Source organism: Gorilla gorilla, chromosome 14 (genome assembly GCF_029281585.2).
Source record: "Gorilla gorilla gorilla isolate KB3781 chromosome 14, NHGRI_mGorGor1-v2.1_pri, whole genome shotgun sequence".
Classification (NCBI taxonomy): Eukaryota; Metazoa; Chordata; class Mammalia; order Primates; family Hominidae; genus Gorilla; species Gorilla gorilla.
In genome coordinates this window covers 56,469,853-56,492,699 of record NC_073238.2, presented here as the reverse complement: position 1 = coordinate 56,492,699, position 22,847 = coordinate 56,469,853, and the positions used below count along the sequence as shown (strand labels likewise).

General features: G+C 36.2%; 1 protein-coding gene and 1 pseudogene across 10 annotated transcripts in view; one reads left to right on the top strand and one right to left on the bottom strand.

The window, feature by feature from the left end:
* DGKH (diacylglycerol kinase eta) overlaps positions 1-22,847 on the bottom strand; it is a 204,330-nt gene that overhangs the window by 41,405 nt on the left and 140,078 nt on the right. For all 10 annotated transcript variants that reach the window (XM_055360050.2, XM_055360053.2, XM_055360051.2 and 7 more), the window contains 8 exons: positions 22,684-22,769; positions 14,337-14,436; positions 12,177-12,450; positions 10,964-11,086; positions 6,471-6,602; positions 2,905-3,022; positions 1,828-1,938; positions 1,595-1,691 (listed from right to left, as the gene is read on the bottom strand). In XM_055360050.2, the coding sequence (XP_055216025.1) occupies positions 1,595-1,691; positions 1,828-1,938; positions 2,905-3,022; positions 6,471-6,602; positions 10,964-11,086; positions 12,177-12,450; positions 14,337-14,436; positions 22,684-22,769 (1,041 nt within the window). The remainder of the gene's footprint in view (positions 1-1,594; positions 1,692-1,827; positions 1,939-2,904; positions 3,023-6,470; positions 6,603-10,963; positions 11,087-12,176; positions 12,451-14,336; positions 14,437-22,683; positions 22,770-22,847) is intronic.
* LOC101130207 (coiled-coil-helix-coiled-coil-helix domain-containing protein 2-like) lies at positions 19,309-19,769 on the top strand (annotated as a pseudogene).

The window sequence follows — 22,847 nt, the reverse complement described above, 5'->3', positions numbered from 1 at the left end:
CAGGAACTAAGACCATCCAGCCATTCAGATCCAGCCAGTTTTTCAACCCTTAAAGATAGCTGGCTAGGCTTGATCACAGCACTTAATAAATTGTGCTAAAGTGATCACTTACCCATCTATTTCACCCTCAAAACAGGACCAGTACTGAGCTAAACACTGGGGATAACAAAGATAAAAACAACTTCCTATGTGTCCTTGGGTGTGGCCAAACTGGGCATGGTGGCACACACCAGTAATCCCAGCACTTTGGAAGGCCGAGGCAGGCAGACCATGAGGTCAAGAGATGGAAACCATCCTGGCCAACATGGTGAAACCCCATGTATACTGAAAATACAAAAATTAGCTGGGCGTGGTGGCGTGCGCCTGTAGTTCCAGCTACTTGGAAGGCTGAGGCAGAAGAATCGCTTGAACCCAGGAGGTGGAGGTTGCAGTGAGCCGAGATCGCACCACTACACTGCAGCGTGGTCGACAGAGTGAGACTCCATCTCAAAAAAATAAATAAATAAATAAATAAAAAGAATGTGGCCAACCGGGGTATATGAAGAAGAAAAGGAATGATTACATGATTAGGAGAGCACCTAAGCTGACCTGGGTATGGGGTGTCAAGGATAGCATTTACAAAATGTGAACCTTCCTGATTTTGTACCTTTTTATCCAGTAAGTCTATCTTAATTTTATAAGCAATAATAAATCAAACCAGCTGATCATACAGTTGTATGTTTAGAGTGGAAAGTATAATAGGCTCATCTTTACTAGGAAATATAGTTGTTAAAGAACGAGCTAGACACCTCTTTAGTCCACATTCCAGTGTTTGGATAATACCCCAAATAATAATGCTCTATTTATTTTGTTGAGCTGTAGACTTAAGATTTCATAATTTTCTATATGTATGATATGCTTTAATTAGAAATATATAGTTATAAAAAGATACAAGATAGGAAAGACATGCCCCATCAGCATAAACAGTGAGTCCTGGATCAAAGGTAAAATAAAATAAAATTCACAGAAATTAATAGTCTTTTCAGAGCTATATCCTCAGCCTTGTTGTTTCTGTTGTTGGAAGAAATAAAATAACTTTTTCTGTCCTTAATTTCCTATTTAAATTAGTAAAAAACAGTAAAACATTTAAATGCTCAAAATCTCTTTTAATTTTACTTACTTGTTGTTAGAAATAATTGGAGCAAAAAATAAACGTATATTTAAATTAAAAGATTCTATTTACTTCAAATGCTATTTTCAGGGATTTGCAAAACTTTTGTTATTACAGAATTGGGTCAGAATTTGGAAGCTTAAATGAGAAAATCCATTAAAAACCCTCTCCTATAAATGTGCTCCCTTGGCTCCACTTTTACATGGGGCACCACAACTCCAGAGTAGCCCCAATTTCAGGAGATAATGATGATGATAATTAAGTGTGTCATTCATATCCTGTGTATATACTTCCTTTAGTACAAAGTTGATAATCACATTCGTTTTTCCCCTTGAATATTTCTTTAATTGCTAATCAAAACGCATTTAGGTCAAATTAGCTCCAAAACGATATTTTTTTTTAAGTAAGATAATATGAAATATCTTTACTTTAAGATGAACTTACCTCAAGTTGAACCCTTTGTTCTAAATTCTTGTATGATCTCTGTAATAACTCCCGGGTTCCAAGGACTCCATACCACATCAAGTTTTTAGTTCGGCTCCTGAAAATAAATATTGGCAGGCAATTTCAGGAAATTTTATTTATTTACTCCTTAAAGGCAGAGCAAGCAAAAAGACACAATAAATGAAGAAAAAATTGCCTTTATGTAATAGCATTATTACTTTTACTAAAATTACCTGCATTTTTCAGGGTGCTCCTCTCTTTTATTATTAAATTCTAATGAAATTTTTGCATCTAATCCAATCCCAAAGTAATTGTTCATGACACATTTTTCTGAATATCCATCTCTATGATCACAGGGAAAAGTACATCAAAGTCAATTTGAGATTCATTACAACAATTACAATTTGTACACAAGATAGTACTTAAAACCATTTAAGCTTCCATTTTATAGCAGATTGTAAAACTTAGCACTAATCACTTCCTATTCCTATGCCATGTGTACAACCACAGGACATGTGTACAATTTCTGGTGCATGTGACATAAAGGGATGGTGAGTAAGACACACAGTTACGGTGTGATTTTCTCTAACTGTAACAAAATCTTAGTTCTATTTCTACTTAAGTTCCTCACTACACAGAAAAATGCAGGTGATTATGGGAAGGCTTTACAGTCAGGTGCCAATTCTCTCTCTCTCTTTTTTATCATTAGAAAGTCCCCTCCATTTCTACACTTAACAATGGACAAATATTTACTGAGCAAAAAAGTACTAGATCCAATCCATTCTTCCAGGTGTTTTGGAACATTTAAAATATGGTACTGTCCTTGAGGAATGTCATTACAGAAATGATATAACAAAAGCAACATTTAAAAAGGAAGTAAAAGAAAGTATATCTTGAACTGCCAAAAAATTGTAGGAGTCTTAAGAAGGGAAGAGATCAGTGTGGGCCAAAAGATTCCCAAAATAAGTAAACCTAGAAGCTGACGTGGAAAGATGACAGATCTGGCAAGACTGAGAAGAAAGGAGGTAAAGGGAATAGCATCAGTTCTATTTATTGGTGACTTCCTTTGCCAGAGGATTGCTCTCAGAGAGAACGGTCTGGAAAAGGACCTATCTCAGGGACAGATCACGGAGACCACTGAATTTTAAAGGACTCAATGTGCTTGGCATTATCAACTTTTGTAATTTTCTGATCATCCTTTTTTTACATGGGAACATATTTATTGTAATACATTTAAAATGTTACACTTCATGTTGAAAAAAAAAAACAAGAAAAACCCAAACAAAATATTTGCAAAAGCATTTTCTTACACGGAATCTGGATCCGGGTCAATAAACGGCGTGGCACCAAAAGGATCAATGTTTGCCAGTAACATTTTGTTGATAATCGAACTCCCAGCAATTGAGGCAGCCAGTCCTGCTCTTAAACCTGGAAAGAAAAGCAAACACATATGGGATCGCATGTTAAGAAAAAACACAGAAAGAACCAGTCCATCCAGGCCTAATATCAAATATCTTACTTTTAAAAGCAAGGTTTTCAGTGCCTACTCTTCTCATTAATGAAAATTAAGAACAATGACATTTGTGAGTACAAGGCTTTTGACACTTCCAAGGATCTATATGTTATCATAAAGAATTAAGGAGAGGAGGACCTAAATAGGAATGGCTTTGTGACACTTTCTCATTTACCATCCCAATAATTCTATAACAAATACATTTTACTTCCTTTGTTATAGCAAAGATGGTATTAAGTCTGTAAGGAATTTACAATAAAGGCGGAATTACCCAAAATGTCATGGAATTATCACTTCCATATTCTCAAATCATAGATAATGATACTTAATTTAAAATATTAAGAGATGTTTTAAGGTGAAAACTCAGTGTTAATTTTAAGAATAAGTAGTAAAGTATTAAATGTAGGTATCTGTGAATTTTAGAAGAATATAGTATTAAATATAAAAAATGAAGCCTCTTACTTCAAATTTATTTCAACATGCTTTCCAACTAGTTTTCTAACTGTCACAGTATTCAAAGCTAATGAATTTTATGATCTACTCAACCCAATATGAAAGCTAGAAGCACTAAAGACTGGAGAGGAGACAAACTAATAGGAACCTACAAGAACAAGGGAAACACGAGGAAATTAGAAAAACAAGTTCTTTCTTTTTATTTTTTTTTAGAGATGAGTCTCACTCTCTCACCTAGGCTGGAGTGCAATGGTGTGATCACAGCTCACTGCAGCCTCCATCTCCCAGGGTTCAAGCGATCCTCCCACCTCAGTCTCCCAAGTAGCTGGGACTACAGGCATGTGCCACCATACCCAGCAATTCCTTTCTTTAGCAAACGTTCCTTTCCTCAGCACTATGCTCTTCTTAGGGAATTATTATTATTCATTATTTTAATGTTTAGGCAATTACCAAATACAATGAATTTTGTTATTTCATTTAATGTCATAGTTTTGAATATACTGTGGCATACTTCTTTATGCCAGTTTCCTTTATGTCTAAACAAGTAAATGAATGAAGAAAACAAATTTAGTAAGCATAAAGAACAGTTTGGAGAGGTGAGAGCCACACTCCAGCTGCCCTAGAGGGAAGTGTTAATATTTTCTTTCTTTTCTTTTTTTTTTTTTTTTTTTTGTTGAGATAGAGTCTCACTCTGTTGCCCAGGCTGGAGTATAGTAGCATGATCTCAGATCACTGCAACCTCTGCCTCCCGGCCTCAAGGGATAATCCTGCCTCAGTCTCCCAAGTAGCTGGGATTAAAGGGGTGAGCCAGCATGCCTGGCTAATTTTTGTATTTTTAGTAGAGACGGGGTTTCACCATGTTAGCCAGGTCTCAAACTCCTGACCTCAGGTGATCCGCCTGCCTCAGCCTCCCAAAATGCTGAGATTACAGGCGTGAGCCACCACGCCCAGCCAAGTGTTAATATTTTCTAAGATGTTTTAGGGTTAGCCATATTCCTTTCAGCTTTATTCCAGAGGGGTTATCCCAAGGTTCCTAGTTGGAATAGGAACACAGCATCTAAACCTGAAGGCCTTTCCAGAACCAGTTTGTTCCAGATTGATCTTTCTTTTTTTCTTTTAATATTTCTATTCTGATACAACCGATATATTATAAAATTAACCCTTTTAAAGTTTTTAGATAATTCAGTTGTTTGTAATATATACACAAAGTTGTGCAACCATCACTGTTAATTCTAAAACCTTTTCGTTACCCTGCAAAGTAACGGTGTACCCACTAGCTGTCATTTTCCATTCCGTCGATCACCTCACCTCCAGTTCCTTGGGAACCACTGTCTACTGTCTGTCTCTATGGGTTATGACTATTCTGCGCATTTCATATAAATGCAGTCATATTACATTTGGCTTTTATATTCATTTTCCATAGTGTTTCTATATAGCATGTATCAGTGCTTCATTCTTTTTAATGGGTAGATAATATTCCATTGTATGAATATATCACTTTTGTTTCTTCCATTCAACTGATGGATGTTTGGGTTGCTTCCACTTTGGGGCTATTGTGAATGCTGCTATAAATAGTCATGCACAAGTTTTTGTGTAGACATGTATTTTCAATTCTCTTGGGTGTATACCTAGTAGTAAAATTGCTGGGTCACATGTAAACTCTATGTTTAACTTTTTGGGGAACTGTGAAACTATTCTTAAAATGGCTGCACCATTTTACATTCCTACCACCAATGCATGAAAATTCTAATTTCTTCACATCTGTGACAATATTTGTTATCATCTGTCTATTTTGATCACAGTCAACCTAGTGGCATAAAGGGGCACCTCATTATGGTTTTAATTTGCATTCCCCTGGTGACTAATGATGTTGAGCATCCTTTCATGTATTTACTGGCTATTTGTGTATTTTCTTTGGGAAAATGTCTATTTAGATTCCTTTCTCATTTTAAAAGTGAGATACTTACCTTTTTATTGTTGAATTTTAAGGGTTCTTTATATGTTATGGATACTAGTCCTTTATCAGATATATTATTTGTAAATTCTTAAATTGTCATTTCACTTTCTCGATAGTGTCCATTGAATCACAAAACTATTCATTTCGGTAAAGTCCAATTTATTTGTCTTTTGTGGCGTGTACTTGTCATGTCTAAGAAATCATTGCCTAATCCAAAATAATGAATAATTTACATCAATGTTGTCTGAAAATGACTACAGAGAGACTCATGGCTTAAAACCAAAAGGATTCAGCAGAATGCTGACTAAAAAAACACCAAAGGAAAGCTTAAGAAGTAGTAGAACATAGTAAGTTCAGACTTACTTTGGGAACTTAGTAAATGCAGATTCCTGGACTCCACTCCAGAACTACCGACTCATAATTTCTCAGGGCAGGGCCCAGAAACATGTGTTTGTTTGTTCGTTTTCTGAGACGGAGTCTCACTCTGTCTCCCAGGCTGGAGTGCAGTGGTGTGATCTCAGCTTACCGCACCCTCCGCCTCCCGAGTTCAAGCAATTCTCGGGCCTCAGCCTTCTGAGTAGCTAAGATTACAGGGGTGTACCACTACACCTGGCTAATTTTTTTGTATTTTTAGTAGAGACAGGGTTTCACCGTGTTGGCCAGGCTTGTCTCGAACTCCTGACCTTGTGATCTGCCCATCTTGGCCTCCCAAAGTGCTGCGATTACAGGTGTGAGCCACTGCACCTGGCCGAAACATGTGTTTTAATACTTTCTAGGCAACTGTTACACAGGGAAGAATCTAAGGGCCTGGATTCTGACTGAAAGTATAACAAGAACATTCTACTAAAAGAACATTTATCTTTAAGAACACGTTTCCACAGTAATAGAAATAAATACTTACACCTTTTCACAGAAATACTGAAAAATACACGATGTTTCAGAATCTGTACTACCTGGGCAGATTATTCTGGTATTGAGCACAGGGAGGTTTTCTTTGCTGGCTGCCACAGCTGGACCAGGGACAGAATCAGTTTGGGAATGGCCATAACTTGCCCGGGCATCTGGAGACCGAGGTGCAGTTTTAACTGTTGGCAAAAAGTCCAGATTAAAAAGAGATAATGATAAAGCTATAAAAATAAGCACGTTCCTATAAATTTAAAACATAAAATAATGCTTAAATCAATCAGTAGAAATGAAAATATTATGCATAGCTATCGTTTACATTTTCTTGAGACTTACATGGAGGGAATCAGAAGTCTTGATTCCTCATCTCAAATCGATGAATATCAGTAGAAAATAGATGTCTACCATAATTAAAGGTCACTAATACTCAAAATTTGAATATGATCAATGCACACTTAAAGATAAATGAAGCTTTTGAAGTCTATTTTTGAAAATGAAACATGTGTTATAATGCACACTACCCATGTAATCCTTGTCTCATAAATATCAAGTGAATGATCAAATTTAATTAATGTAATTCCCAGAGCAAACATGTGAAACATGATTTAACATTGTCTTCAATAAATGGAAGAGGCCAGGTGTGGTGGCTCATGCCTGTAATCCCAGAGCTTTGGGAGGCTAAGGCAGGAGGATCACTTGAGGTCAGGAATTGAAGACCAGACTGGGCAACACAGCGAGACCCTGTCTCTATAAAAATGTTAGCCAGGCATGGTGGCATGCACCTGTAGTCCCTGCTACTTGGGAGGCTGAGGCTGGAGGATCACGTGAGCCCAGGAGTTTGAGGATGCAGTGAGCTATGATCACATCACTGTACTCTAGCCTGGGTGACACAGTAAGACTCTGTCTCATACATAAACAAATAAATGGAAGAAAAATAGCATCCATCTTCAAGTGAAACGAACATATTTTTCCTGTACTTCTCAATTATTTATTCAAAATGATGATTTGCCCAAACAGTTCTATCATATTCTTGTAAAAGCTCAATACATTTAAAAAATTATTCTAAAACATAATTACTCTCAAAGTACACAACAAAAAGAAAGATTTAACTCTAAACTGAGGCAAGTTAATGCAGAGCAAATGGTACCTTTAACCAATTTAGGAGTTACTGGTAGGTATTTTTAAGAAACAGTAATTCTCCAACTCAATTTTCAAATACTCTAAAACTTAATTATCTTCACTCTCCCTAAAACTAATTACAAGCTAACTATATTAATTTTACACTCTATCGTCTCATTCAAAAACAGTCCCATTGCACTAAAGTAACAGAACAGCCACCCCTTTTTTAAATAGATAGGACTCCTGGGCTGATTTCTCATAAAAACAACTTTTTGATGTTCAACTCTGACAAAAAGCAGAGAGCGTACTAATGACTAAGACTGATGTTCCATTACAAGTAACTAAATTAATGTTTTCTGGTTCTTCTTAAATAAATCATCTCATTAATCATATTAATATACTGTATTTCTCACATCTCAGACATATGAATTATTACATGATGATACAATAAATGTGCCTCAAAAAGTAGTATTTCATATACTTCTACTTCCACTATTGCTATTCATTTCCAACAAGTTAGATTACTAGCCAAAATAAAGACCAAATACTGTACCATTAAAGACTTTTCTAAATCTCTGTCTATTTCAATATCAACATTTACAGCACTATATTTGTATTTTTTAGTTTCCTTTATAGGCCACAACAGAAGTGTCAAGTTTAAGAGTATGGCAAGGTGGGATGATAGCCGGTTGGAAAACCATTAAATAAGCTTTGACAAACCAATCCTCCTAACAGCCATCATCTTAGGAGGAATTATCAGTGTATAGTAAGGATGTCATTGTCATCTCTGCTGTAATCAACACTTTCTAATAGATGAAAACATCAAAGGCCTGCTTATCAAATTCACAGATGAAATAAACTTAAGATGATAGAATCAAGCTTCCAAAGAGCTTCACAGGATGAAATAATAGATCTAAATAAAAAAGATAAAAGTTCATTGGGATGAGTGTAAACTACTATAATTAGGTTTTAAAAAAGAGAAGTCTTGGGTAGTCTTTGTAACATCAAAAATGTCCTTAATGAGTAGTGTATGGGTACCAATGTGCTAACACACCACAGAAAATATCTGAAGAATTTTGTTTAAAATGGGGCATCACATTTTAAGATAAACATTGACCAAATGGGTGCAACCAGGAAAACAAAAGGTTTAAAATCATCAGTTTAAAAACTGGTAGAGAAACCTTAGGGCAGATCATCTGGAAAAGAAGATGTAAGGTGAGAGAAGATCTGATCCCACCAAAGCTGTTTCCGGTATCATTTAAGGGCTGCCACATGAAGAACAAGAAGAAGAAAGAAGAAAGAAGGAAGAAGGAAGAAGAAGAAGAAGAAAGAAGAAGGAAAAGAAGAAGAAGAAGAGGAAGAGGAAAAAGAAGAAGAAGGAGGAGGAGGAAGGAGGAGGAGGAGGAGAAGGAAGAGGAGAAATAGCTCCAGAGGCAGAGTCCTCTTTGATACAGTGAAATGTACATGAAATTGCTCCTTAAACTAACCATAAACACTACATAAAGGCCAGTAGTTGTTACTGTCAAACTATCATTCATAAAACCTAATAATTACTGTAATCATGGGTAGAAATTTAGGGGAGAAAATAGAAAGCTCAATATAAAGAATGACTTTCTAACAATCAGAGCTGACCATAAGAGTGGGATGTATTGAAAGTGAGTGGTCCTAAGGCTCGTGGCCATCTGCTTCAAGGGTCCTAGAACATGCCTGCATTGGGTTGTATGCTGAACATGTGAGGTCCATGAGGTCTGATTTCAAAGTTTTTAAGAGTCTCAAGTACAATGAAATATTCTCTCACAGTTAATGTAATTAGTGGCAGCAGCAGCAGCAGTAGTAGCAATAAAAATAACAACAATAAAGATGACAGTGAACACTCAGGCAGCACTATCTACCAGACACTATTCTAGGCACTTTACGTATAGTAACTTTTCAACCTTCGCAACAACCCAATGAAGTAGGTAGATTATTATCCTCATATTAGAGATGAGAAAACCAAAAAGAGGTTAAGAAATTTGCCCAAGTTTATATGTAGTGAAAGTAAAAGCAAAAATTTAATGATTGCAAACATTTTTAAAAATTTTTTGAGAATAAGATAAAAACAGGTTTTTAAATTTAAAGTAACTTTATCAACTACCCTTTCTTTTACTTATTGAGTTTACATTTTACTTATTTAGCTTCATATGAAAGCTAGAATAAATTTAGCAACAACATATTAATAAACCTACTATCTAATTTTTTTCATAGTTAACAAGAGATGTTTCAAACATGTAAAATTTAAAATGTACTCACTACTACTAGTCCTGTGGAAAAATCGGCCATAAATATGGGGAATGAAAGGTCTTCATGATGCCACAGCTCAAGAAGAAAATGTTAATCTGATATGGTCAGCTCTCCAAAAATTTGATTTTTTTTCATTGTATGAAGACAATTTCTTTTTTTATAATTTCAACTTTTATTTTAGATTCAGGGGGACATGTGCAGGTTTATTATCTGAGTATATTGAGTGATGTGGAGGTTTGGGGTATGATTGATATCATCACCCAGGTACAGAGCATAGGACCCAATAGTTAGCTTTTCTACCATTCCTACCCTCCCACTTCTAGTAGTCCCCAATGTCTATTGTCTATTGTCCCCAATGACTGCAAACAATTCTGATATAATTGTGCTGACTTTTCATAAGTGCCATGTATTTATTTTCATATTGTCTCATCTTCATTAATAGTTTAATTTCTGCTTTGTTTTATTCCAGTAAGTTAGAAACTTTTCCCTTAGGCAATATACAATATTAAAAGTATAAATTCATTTTCAATTAAAATCTAAAAGGTAGAAAGATATTTAACATTCTTCAAGCAATTACATATTCATTTCCTTACCAAAATAGTTTTGACAAAGCAAGGGCTGTAATTAGAAGTCCAGTGATTTTAATGCTTGCTTTAAAGTCCTATGATTTTGAAGTTTAATAAGGACTATCAACCCAGAAGGTTGATCGACGGAACTTAAGGGACTGCTGAATCACTTAAATGCCAAATTTTCTGCGTTTGGAGCGTTAGGAGAGCTGCAGCTTTCTTACAATTCTCAAAGAAATCTGTGAGCTATAATAGGTTCAAATCAGATGATTTAGGTGTTTCCTCTTTCCTCAGGAAAACCAACATATTTAATCATCCTTAGTCCTATAATCCTTAGTTTATTGTTATAATCTCTAGATTACATGACAAGAGAGGGATGTGAGGGTACTGGACAATAGTCTAGGTGTTATCTTTATTGTTTTATTATTCATGAATATTTATCTAAGCTTTAACTTCCAAAAAGCCTTTTCAAAAATGAAAATACAAATAGTTTTTTTCAAACTGATCAGCCTTTTGAAAACTAAAAGCAATATGACATTTTATTTAATTCCAAAATAATTTTTTCCCAGTTTCCTCACCAGTTATTGATTCTTTGGCACCATCATCTTTAGCTTCCTCCTTAGATTCATCTGTTTCTGTGCTGTCATAATCAGAGGACTGATTAGCTGGTTCACAGGGGTGAACTGTCGGGTCATCCGTAACTTCAGGTAGTAAGAAGACAAATAGTTTGGATAAGTGAAAATAAAGCCCATTAATATTAAGATATGCTCAGGAAAGGCAAATTGAAACATATGCCAAAAGAAATTCCGGATTCACAAATAAACACTATTTAGCAATGAACTTGGGGTTGATGTCTGAAGAACTAAAGATCAAAAACTAAAGTTGCTAAAATTATATTTTTATCAGAATAAACAAGTAAAGTATAAGAATTTTAGAGAATGAAATACAATTACAAGTTACAATCTATAAAGGGGTTTTTGAACATTAATTATTCATACTAAAATTAACATTTAGACTATAGCTAAAATTCTGAGAAGTATTAATATACACATTAATTAAAACAAGGCAGAGCTTTTATAAGCTCTTAATAAAGCAACATAAACATTTGGGAAATTAATGTTAAGAAAATATTTTCTGGCAGGGTGCAGTGGTTCACGCCTGTAATCCCAGCACTTCGGGAGGCTGAGGTGGGCGAATCACTTGAGCCCAGGAGTTTGAGATCAGCCTGGGCAACATGGTGAAATCCCATCTCCACCAAAACTACAAAAAATTAGCTGGGTATGGCGGTGCACATCTGTGGTCCCAGCTACTTGGGAGGCTGAGGGAGGAGGATAGCTCGAGCCTGGGAGGTGGACGTTGCAGTGAGCTGAGATCACGCCACTGTACTCCAGCTTGGGCAACAGAGCGAGACCCTGTCTCAAAAAAATTTTTTTTCTATATTTTCAAAGTAGTTTATAGGTTTTATTTTCTTTAAGAATTCAACAGATTCCAAGTAAGTAAACTATATCTAAAATTTTTTAAATGTCATTTAAACTAGTTTTGTATTTTAGATAGAAATGTTTCCATTTATTTCTGATATTTTATTTTATTCCTCACTAATATGCTGATTCTTACCACTACCATAACAATATATAAGACTATGTACAAGTTTTCTTATGACTGTATCTTCTATCTTGCCTTAAAAATTTTATTTTTAAAAAGTGTGTCCAATCTGACCACTATGGAAACTCCGTTATGCTTGCAGTAAAAATGCTGTCAACTTCTTCCAAAGCTAAATTTGTTAATGTGTACCTTTTCCGGCTTCCTCAATGACTTGCCTCACTGCTTTCTTTAAACTATTTGCCCGCAACATGATTTCCCTTGGTTTGACGGCTTTCTGGGAGGAAGGTTTTGTAACGTCATCCACAAGCTGCTCTTTGCTTTCACCCAGGGACTCTTCACTGGACGATTCCACAGCATCTTCTTCCACAATGAGAGGGCTGAGGCCAGGGAGAACAGGCGCAGCCTGGGAATCTGTGTGCAAAGCCTGCAGCAGTTGTTCGAGCTTCTCGTTTAGGACTGAACACTGAGAGGAAAATATGGCAATGAGAAAAATATTCAAAAAGAATCAAGATCAGCAGACAAAGTACAAGAAATTTTTATAGAGATGTTTTGAAAGTTTAATCACTAGAGAGAAAAACACTAAAATTCCCACCTTTAATTCTGCAGATGTTTTGGTTCTGGAAGCAGCTAATTTTAAAATCTCCATTTAGTAGAGATAGACAATTATAATTTAAATTATGGCTTTTGATTTAGAGGGACGATGCCTTTATTGATGTTTACTACATGAAATAATTTATAATTTTTTAAGTTGGCACAATTATTACATAATTTCAGAGCCACTCAGACTCCATTTCATGGGGAAAAAATCTTTATAATATTTATACAGCTATTTTTCTCAAAATAACACAACAGACACTTTATACAAAGGGATGCTTTATATAAAAAAATTACACAAAATTTGCTACACATTACACAAAATATTGGATCAACTTTTTTAAAAAAGTAATTGACTTAATGCACCATTTTGAGCATCATAAACGGCACATCTGGCTGAGTTGTGGCAAACTCCCCTTCAAAGCTTTGCTTTGCAAAGGAGTGAACAATGCCTAAGGGATTATTGGCTCAAAGAAAGTGCAGGAAGGAAAATGCACAAAGATAAGGAGGGAAAAGAAGAGGGATACAGAAAGAAAAGCATGCACTAGGCAAGCCCTTGTTTCTTTCTGCTTTTCTTGTATTACGAGAGGTGAAGAAACATTTAGGACTGAAGCTGTTGATGCTACCCCCCCCCAATATACTTTTCATCTCCATAAAATTTCCAGTCCCTTTCCTCCTCATCTATTTGTCTTTGATGATATGCTGAGACAAGGTTACAGCAGAAATAGTTTAGAGACAGAAGTATAGCCAGAAAGGGTTTCTATTTTCTGAAACTCTCCACAGAGCAGAAAGACAAGAGAAAAAGGCAGAAAACTTCAAATGTATATTTATTTCTATTTTTTTTTCTTCCACTCAATTAAACTGCCATCTCCAACATGGATTTGGGGAAGTTAATTCCTTTGCCTTTTGTAACTCAAGCCTTTTGTAAGAAGGTCCTGTTGTGAACCAATGAAAGCAAAGATGGTAGTTTTTAAGATTCAGTAAACTGTTTTTATTTTAGTTTATAAAGGGGGAAAGAAATCTGTAAAGAAAAAAGCAATGCAAGAAGCAGCACTCTGAAAGAGACCAAGAATTGTAATGTCTAGGAAATCCAAAGAACCATGCTGGAAGACAGTTGAACTGGCCCAAATCTGCTTGGAAATGGAAAACCTTGCTTTCTCCACTGGAGCCCAGCTGCATGGGATCCCCTGTGGTCTGACTGCTATGCATCTCCCCTTCAGTCAATCATGGCCAGGTGTGGTGGCTCACACTTGTAATCCCAGCATTTTGGGAGGCTGAGGTGGACGGATCACCTGAGGTCAGGAGTTCAAGACCAACCTGGCCAACATGGTGAAACCCTGTCTCTACTAGAAATACAAAAATTATTTGAGTGTGGTGGCAAGCACCTGTAATCCAGCTACTTGGGGGGCTGAGACAGGAGAATCGCTTGAACCTGGGAGGTGACGGTTGCAGTGAGTAGAGATAGCATCACTGCACTCCAGCCTGGGTGACAGAGCAAGACTCTGTCTCCAAAAACAGTCAGTCACTGGGACAGGGATTTGAGTTAGGTTTTCAGCAATGCAGTTTTCCTACATATTAAAGGGTAACAATAAAATAGAATATTTTTTAAAATCCTCAGATCTGATCCAAAGTAATCTTTCTCTCGATTTCAGATGTTTTGGCAGGAAAACCACCTAATCAATTTAGCTTTGAAACACAGTTGAATGTGAGCATTGTCCGTAAACAACTCTCATGCCCTGAAGAGTCCCCTCTTACTTTACTGGCCACGGCATCAGCTACAACGGCATTTTCCAAGGTTTTGTCATACGTCTTTTCTACTTTGGCAACGAAGTCCTTTACAGTTTCACATAGCGTCCTTTGAGGAAAAGAAGTTGTACAATTTAGTAAGCTTCATGAATTAATTTTCCTTGATTTATGAATATATTTAAAAAGAAACACAATTAAGCAAACTGTCAAATATCTGGATCATCTGTATATAAATCTATGCTTCTATATGCTGTGCAGTTTGTCTCACATAAGTCCAAGACATTCTAAGTGATAAATGCATACATGAATAAGCCTTGCTGTATATTACTTAAATTATAGTAATTAATGTTATAAGAAGCTTTCCTCAAATATTTAAATTATTTTTAGATCCCATTTAAAAATGATAAAGCATCATCTTGCTTTCTCCACTGAAATTCTAAACTTACATATTTTCATAACAGAAATTACATTGCCGAACAAAAATAAGATTGTCACTTGTCACTGTCAAGCCATGACTCATCATATGGATATTTTGATTGTTACAGTTACAATATATTATTACTGAAGAGAAAGAGGTTGTGCGTTATGCTGAAAACAAATCTGCCACTTGAGTTATATTCTCTGTAAATCTATTCATTTTTTCCTTGAGATAATCAATGCAATAACTACAAGACTAATTTAATTTAGGTCTTGTTAGTGTCAGCAGTATATGGTTTACTTGTTTGTTTATTTTAATTACATTTGGCTTCTTTGCAATAGAAATAAGCTAAAACACAAAATAACTTGAAACACTAACAAAATCTGCCTTTTGAAAGGCTTTGGATCTGGATCTGCATCTGGTGCTGGATTAAAAACAACAATCAACAGAATGGTATACGACCAGCTTTTTTAAAGCCAAGGCTTATGCTGATAGAATCAGGCTATTTTTTAAATCATAGTATTGCTTTCTATCATTGATATAAATTGAGAAATTTAAATTTAAAAAAGGTTCCAGCAGTTATTTTTTCTATTACACCCACAACTTTCTCTGGTAGTTGAGTGGCAAAATGGTAAATTTCCATATACTTCAGTATTATGAACTTGAGCAATTCAATAGACACAGGACATACACACACACACACACACCACCACCACCACCACCACCACCACTCCTCCCCCAACAGACACACACACTACCAACCTTCAGATTTATCACCTTGGAAATTGTATTCCTCCTAACAATTTTTGTTTTATTATTTTTTAGCAAACATTTCTAGATTTTATTTGAACAAAAGGTAATATTTTCTAATCCTGAACCTTCTTTGTTGGCTTTTTAAACTCAAATTTCTACAGAGAATCTAGCTTATCATTTACTAGACATGCATTCATGTACTTCATGTCAAGTTTTGTCTTCTTTGATCATGAACAATACTTCATGGGATTTCTTGAAATATATATAACACTATCACGAAATCTCTTCTAGGCATTTTACTGAAAGTTTCTGTAAAATGCGCTACTTTAAGGGAGAGGAGCATTGATGCATCTTCCTGTAACTCTGAAATAGAGGTTTTTCTTGCCATTATTATAACATCATCTTGACATAATTTTCTCTTGGTTTGTGAAACTGCATATGTCATATCATTATCATAGCTGCTTTTGTTGGTATCTTATTCACTCCTAGAGACAGAGCCCTTCAGTCCATCAGCCTAGGAATGAAAAGGGCAGCAGGGGTGCCCCTCCTCAGTGTGCCATATCACTGAGGCAAACAGAGGCTGACAGAGACACTATGATCTTGTGGCAGTGGTGGCCAAAGGAGCTGAGGAAGGGGCATGTGAAGGTTATGAGACTGCTCGCCACACAAGTGTGGAAAGAATCAGAAGACATGCTCTATCTTATTGCTCATTAAGTTCCATACGCTAAAAGGAATATAGGATATTTATATTCTGGGAGAATGAAGTAACCTTTTATTATACCTAAATAGTGAATGTAGAGTTATTAAAACAGAAATAAAATATATACTTAAAAACAGTATGATTGCAAAGTCCTACCAACCAGAAACGTGCAAATTGGAGAAAAAACAATCTTAAGATGTATCTACTATAGGAAGACAAAAGATATTCTCCAACTATACACACAGTTTTCTACTTTATACATAAGACTTCCAGAAAATATGTGCAAAAGTCAAATAAATGAAAGTAGAATACAGATTTTCCCATAGAGATTAAAAAATTCTAAATTCCTAATTATATCTTTAATCAATGTTAGAACTTTAAAAAAAAAAAAAAAACATTTTTAGAGATGGGGGTCTTGCTCAGTTGCCTAGGCTGGAGTGCAATGGTGTGATCATAGGTAACTGCATCCCTGAACTCCTGGGCTCAAGTGATCCTCCCAGCTTAGCCTCCTGAGTAGCTAGGACCACAGGTCCATGTCACCATGCTGAGCTAATTTAAAAAAATTTTTTTTTTGTAGAGATGTAGTCTCTCTGTGTCGCCCCGGCTGGTCTCTAACTCATGGCCTCAAGCGATCCTCCTGACTTGCACTCCCAAAGCAATGAGATTACAGGGGTGAGCCACTGCATAAGGCCTAGACAGAACTTTTGGCATTTCCAACATTTTATTTCCTTAATTTTGTTCTCTTCCTTCAAAATTGAACATAGTCAACTGTGTGAACCAAATACTCAGTTGAGGCTAACAACAGTCCACATTTCACATACCTGATGATTTCCACTATCATCTCTACTATATTACATATGTTAGACCCATACTTCTCATCACTAGTATTAGTACCCTCATTTATCACCTTTCCACTTAATTTCTTAAAGTGTGGGCAAATGACAGTAAAATATGCACATACTACACTAAGATAAATATGGCAATGGTACCCAGACAGAATCATAGATTGGCAGGCAGGGTCATCATATCTGAAAAATTCATTTTTCATCTAATAAAAAGTTCCAATTTGAAACTGAAGATGATTTAGAAGTATCAATGCATAATACATAAAAATCTCTAGCTATCTTTGTCTCTAGCTATCTTTGTCTCTAGCTATCTTTGTCTCTAGCTATCTTTGTGCTCTGAGGAAATATTTTTAACAACTACCTCACTTTACCAATTAAATGAGGCGGATTGGCCTAAATTATCCCTAAAGTAGATTCCAAATCTAAATTCTATGGTTCTATGACAATGGCGTCAATATTCCTGCTAGCTAGTTATCCCATTTTCTGAAACTTTTGTACACAGAACAAAATGCATTTATTTCAAAAGTTGGGGGGTGAGTAGAGTGCGTAAGTAAAAAACCTAATTAACTCCTACTGTTAAAGCTAAAAAAGTTTTTAAACTACTGACTAAATAAAAGGAGAGACATATATTGCAGCTAAAGACAACTTATTTAATAACTGTTTTTCATTTTTACTAATAAATGGTATCTATGATTGCTAGTTAGAGCTGTGATTCTCAGAAGATAACTCCTATTACCATACCAAATTGATGAAGTTCTAAGGTCAAAGAAATGTTGTTTTAGGTTAACCTACATGTTAGCTATGTTAGTGGAATACAACTTTTCCATTAGCATTTCAACATTTTAAAAATATCTGAAAACAGTTAAGGCTACTGGGAATTATTATTGCATGAAATAAATACAAACACGCCCAAGAGGGTTTAAACATTTTGCCTTAATATTGTATCACTGAATAAATAAATAACATTCACAAAAAAAGGGAATTCTTTATCTAGGTAGTAATTACAAGTGTGTGTGTGTGTGTGTGTGTGTGTGACTGTGTGTACATGCAGTATTTTTTTAATCACTGAGTTGTGCTCTTGTGATTTAGGTGCTTTACTGTATATGTCATGCCTCAGTAAGAATTGTTTTTTAAAGGGAAACCATTATAGAATTTTTAAGTGTTTTTTTTTTTTTTAAGACGGGATCTCACTCTGTCATCCAGGTTGGAGTGCAATGGCATGATCACAGCTCACTGCAGCCTCGAACTCTCATGCTCAAGGGATCCTCTCAACTCAGCCTCCTGAGTAGCTAGGACTACAGGCACATACCACCACACCCAGCTAATTTTAAAACTTTTTGTAGAGATGGTATTCCACTATGTTGCCCAGGCTGGTCTTGAACTCCTGGGCTCAAGTAATCCTCCCACCTTGGCCTCCCAAAGTGTTGAGATTATAGGCATGGACCACCATGCCTGGTCAAGATTTTTAAAGTCTTAAAGAGATATCACTCAAATGTAGTGTGTGAGCATTGTCTGAATTTTGAACAAATAAAGTGTGTGTGGTTTTTGTTTTTTTTTTAAAGACCTTGTCAAAATTCAGACAAGGTTCACAGAAAAACCTCTGAGAAAACTAAGGGAAATGGGATATGGTTTAAGTAATATTGATAGAGTTAGAGAATTATTATTAATTTTTAGATTTTTAAAAAGATTATATGTACGCACACGCACACGTGCGCACAAGCACACACACATACAGTTAGCCCTCCGTATTCATGGGTTCCACATCCATGGATTCAACCAACCATGGATTGAAAACATTTGAAAAAGAAAACAGATTGTTTTGTCTACACTGAATATGTGCAGACTTTTTTTTGTCATCATTCCCTGAACAATACAGTATAACAACTATTTATATAGCAAATACATTTGTTATTATAAATAATCTAGAGATGATTAAAGTATGTGGAAGGATGTGTGTAGGTTATATGCAAGTACTATGGCATTTTCTATGAGGGACTTGAGTACCTATGAATATTGGTATCCAAGGGGGTCCTGGAGCCAATCCCCCATGGATAGAGAGGGAGGACTATATACCAAAAGTGTAGTAGAATAATTTTCAGGATGTTCTTAGAGATACTGTAGCAAAATAAAGTAGGAAGCAGATGGCAAAATGTTGGTAAATACTCAAACTGAATGATGGGTATGGTGGGAAGTAATTATATCAGTTTTGTTTGAAAATGTCCATAAAAATAAAATGTAGAGATGCTGAGCCACTGCCCATTTGTGATGGCACATGGAAGTCAAAGCTGCACCTCCAGCATGGCCCCTCTGGCCAGCCAGCCACCTCCAATGAGACCTGCACCCCGGCCAGCACCAGCAGCTCAGCTGCCAGCAGTGGCCCCACCCACTGCAGTTGAGTCTCCTGCTGCTGCATCCTGGCAGCCAGGTCTGATGGTCCAGATGGCAACCACTGCAGCTGGCGTGGCTGTGGGCCCTGCTGTGGGACATATACTGGGTCAACTATCATGGGAATGGCGGGGCTTAAACAGAGGAAGTAATGCTGGGCTCACAAGGCCTGACATCACTTACCAGGAGCCTCTGGGAGACTAGCTGCACAGCAGCAGCCACCTTGCTTGTATAAGACAGAACAGTTTCTGGAGTGTTCCCAGAACTAGGGTGATGTCAAGCTCAGTGAGGGTTCCAATGAGATGCTGAAACAGTGCAGACGTGCACATGGACTGGCCTAATCAAGAAGTTCAACTGAAGACATTGAAAATCAGCTTTCATGACCAAGTAAATTTAGCATAAAAATGTAACAGATAGTGAAGGTATAAAGTGAGAAACCAGCAGTTAAGCCTCTCCTCTGTCGTTCGTAGCTTCCTTGCTTCAGAATTGCAGTGGAAGAGGATATTCTTACTGTGCAGAATTTCATTAAGATGGTATAGAATTTGGGGCTGGGTAAATGTTTGTGTGGCCTCCTTAAACCAGCTGTTGTGATTTTATTGTTTGTGAGATAACTGGAATAAAGTGATTTTCTTCCAAAAATAATAAGAAGAAGAAATAAAATTTAACATATATTGTATTACTAGTACCAAATAATTATATATTGTCTCCTCTTTTTTCTCTTCAGCCTCTTTATGGCAAATTCCCTAGAATTGTATCTGGCGTTGTAAAGGCCTGGAAGCACAGATGAGTGAGTGACAAAAGGGATGCTACATCAGAATGGAATCTGCTTAAGGGCAGGCAAGCTGGTTAGGGAGAAACCCAAAGCTAGGGCTAGGAGCAGAGCCTTAGACAAAGAGTCAGGCCAAGGTCAAAGAAAACATCTGAAATGTAATCGGGTAAAATGTGAGGTGATGATACCATAATTTAATATAGCCCTCTGTCATTTATAAGCTCTATACTTATTATATTACTCAGCTTAATTATCCTAGCAGTTCCATGAGGGAGAAATAACAGGCCTTCTTTCCATATCCCCCACAAATAGGAAACAGGATTGAACACTAGAAAAAGCGCTGAACGGAAGCACAATGGCTGGCCCAGGAGAGGTGGGCTACACACTCTCTTTGTTTGGTGGGCAGTGCTGCTGGGGTTTTCAATGAATTGTATTGCTTGATGGTGAAATGAACGAATCTCCATTTGTCCCAGGCTTTAGCACTCCCTATTGTCTTTCTCATCCCAGGCCCAGTTCATACACCTAAGTGATGGGCTGGCCCTTGCCCTGTGAATCAAATGTATTTTGATATGACATTTCAGAGGACATTGCTAGAAAAGGTGGAAAGCTGTAATGGAAGCTTTTTTAAGGTATAGCAAGTCATAAGAGAATTATTTTTTGTTTAATATAGTTAAGTAAATATTTTAACTGGCCACTTTTTATAGTTTGGATGTCAGCAAAACCTTCATATTTACTTTCATGTGTTTGATCACTACCTTTCATATATTTCACATATTTTTAATGAAGTGGAATTCTTGTTAAGAAATTTCTACAGATGCAAACAGGATAATTAGAGTAGCCACCCCTTTTTCTCCCTATCATTCTTAATCTTAACACCTTTGTAGTACAACATTTTTGGCAATGGAAACCTTTTCTCTAATAAAATCTTTTTTTTTTTTTGAGACAAGATCTCACTCTGTCACCCAGGCTGGAGTGCACTGGTGCCATCTTAGCTCTAGTACAACCTCCACCTCCCAGGCTCAAGTGATCCTCCCACCTCAGCCTCCTGAGAAGCTGGGACTACAGGCAAGCACCACCACACCTGGCTAATTTTAGTATGTATACTTTGAGTAGAGATGAGGTTTTGTCATATTGCCCAGGCTGGTCTTGAACTCCTGGGCTTCAAGTAATCTGCCCACCTTGGCCTCCCAAAGTGTTGGAATTACAGGCATGAGCCACTGTACCTGGTTCAAATACAATCTTACACAGAATTCCAATATTAAAATACTAAAACTCTGTTTTGTTGACATTAATAAATTAGATAGAATTAAATTTTCTCCTTTACAAGAAAAATTAAGCAATAAAGTTACAGATGACAGTTACAGTCTTCTATTCAATGCAGTCTCCAATTATTTCTGTATTTTATTTTAGTTACATGATTGTAAGGAAATTGTTTTCAATTAAGTAAAAATGGCAGAAGATGCTTTAGTCCAATATTTGCACAAAACAGAAACCTGCAGCACTGCCCGCCAAATACAGTCTGCAGCCCACCTCTCCTGGGCCAACTAGTGTGCTTCCCTTACTGTAAGCCATTCAATTCTTTTCCTGTTGTGCAGTCCTGCTTCCTATTTCTGGGGAATATGTTGTCAAAAGCAATTGTACTTTTTTCACAAGCAAATTTGTTTATAATGATTGATCTCGTCTTTCCTCAACTTTACTGTGAGTTAAGTACATAATATACCAAAATTTGTATATTTTTTCTTTACCACTTTCCCACTCCTTTTCTTTCTTTCTTCCCCTTTTCTCCTCTCTTCCTGCGTAACAGTAACCCGTGCTTGCTAAGCCAGAATTTGAATGCATTCTTTTGCTTATCAGTTGAAAATTTCAGTTGGTGTCACCCCTTCTTCTAGTCGACTTTCCAGTCTCTTGACATCAGCATAGGATGTTTCAAAACTAAATTCTAAATTCCAGCCAGGCAACATTTGGGATAATAACATCAAGTAGCTTTGGCTCCATGTACAAAATCAACTTCACTAAAATATGATAACTTTGAATTAAAATGTAATTATTCAATTTAAACATGCTGAGAAACATCATTTTGAAAAATCTCATCATTTTCCTTTTTCTAATGTGATGTAAACAGTTCCTAAATAGTAGTGTTTATGGAAATAATGAATTACAATGAAATGTGTTTTCCATATTATAAGTAATCATAAACATTTCCTTAAATAGACATTTAGGTTAATTAAACTCTAAACGCTTCTTACACCTTTTTGATAAAAATGTTTCAAATTAAACATCAAAAAAATACCTTCTAAGTATACACCACTGCAAATAAGATGCTAACATGATTTTTAAAAATCAATTCAAATTTAGTACATCTAATTTTATAAGCTACTTCCAAGATATTTTTTGAGAAGAAAACTCACAAAGAAATGACCTAAATGGTAGGAGCCAGCTATCATTTCATTTTCACCATATTTAAAGACTTAAAACCCACAACTCACTTGGCAGAAGATATGACCACTGCATGTTCATCAGAATTGAGGATTTTTGTAAGATGCGTTGCAACTGAGTCTTCATAAATCGTCATCTGAAGAAAAGAAAACTCTACACTGTATTATTGTTGCTGGCATTTATACAACTCACTTATTGCTGCTCCAGAAATGGA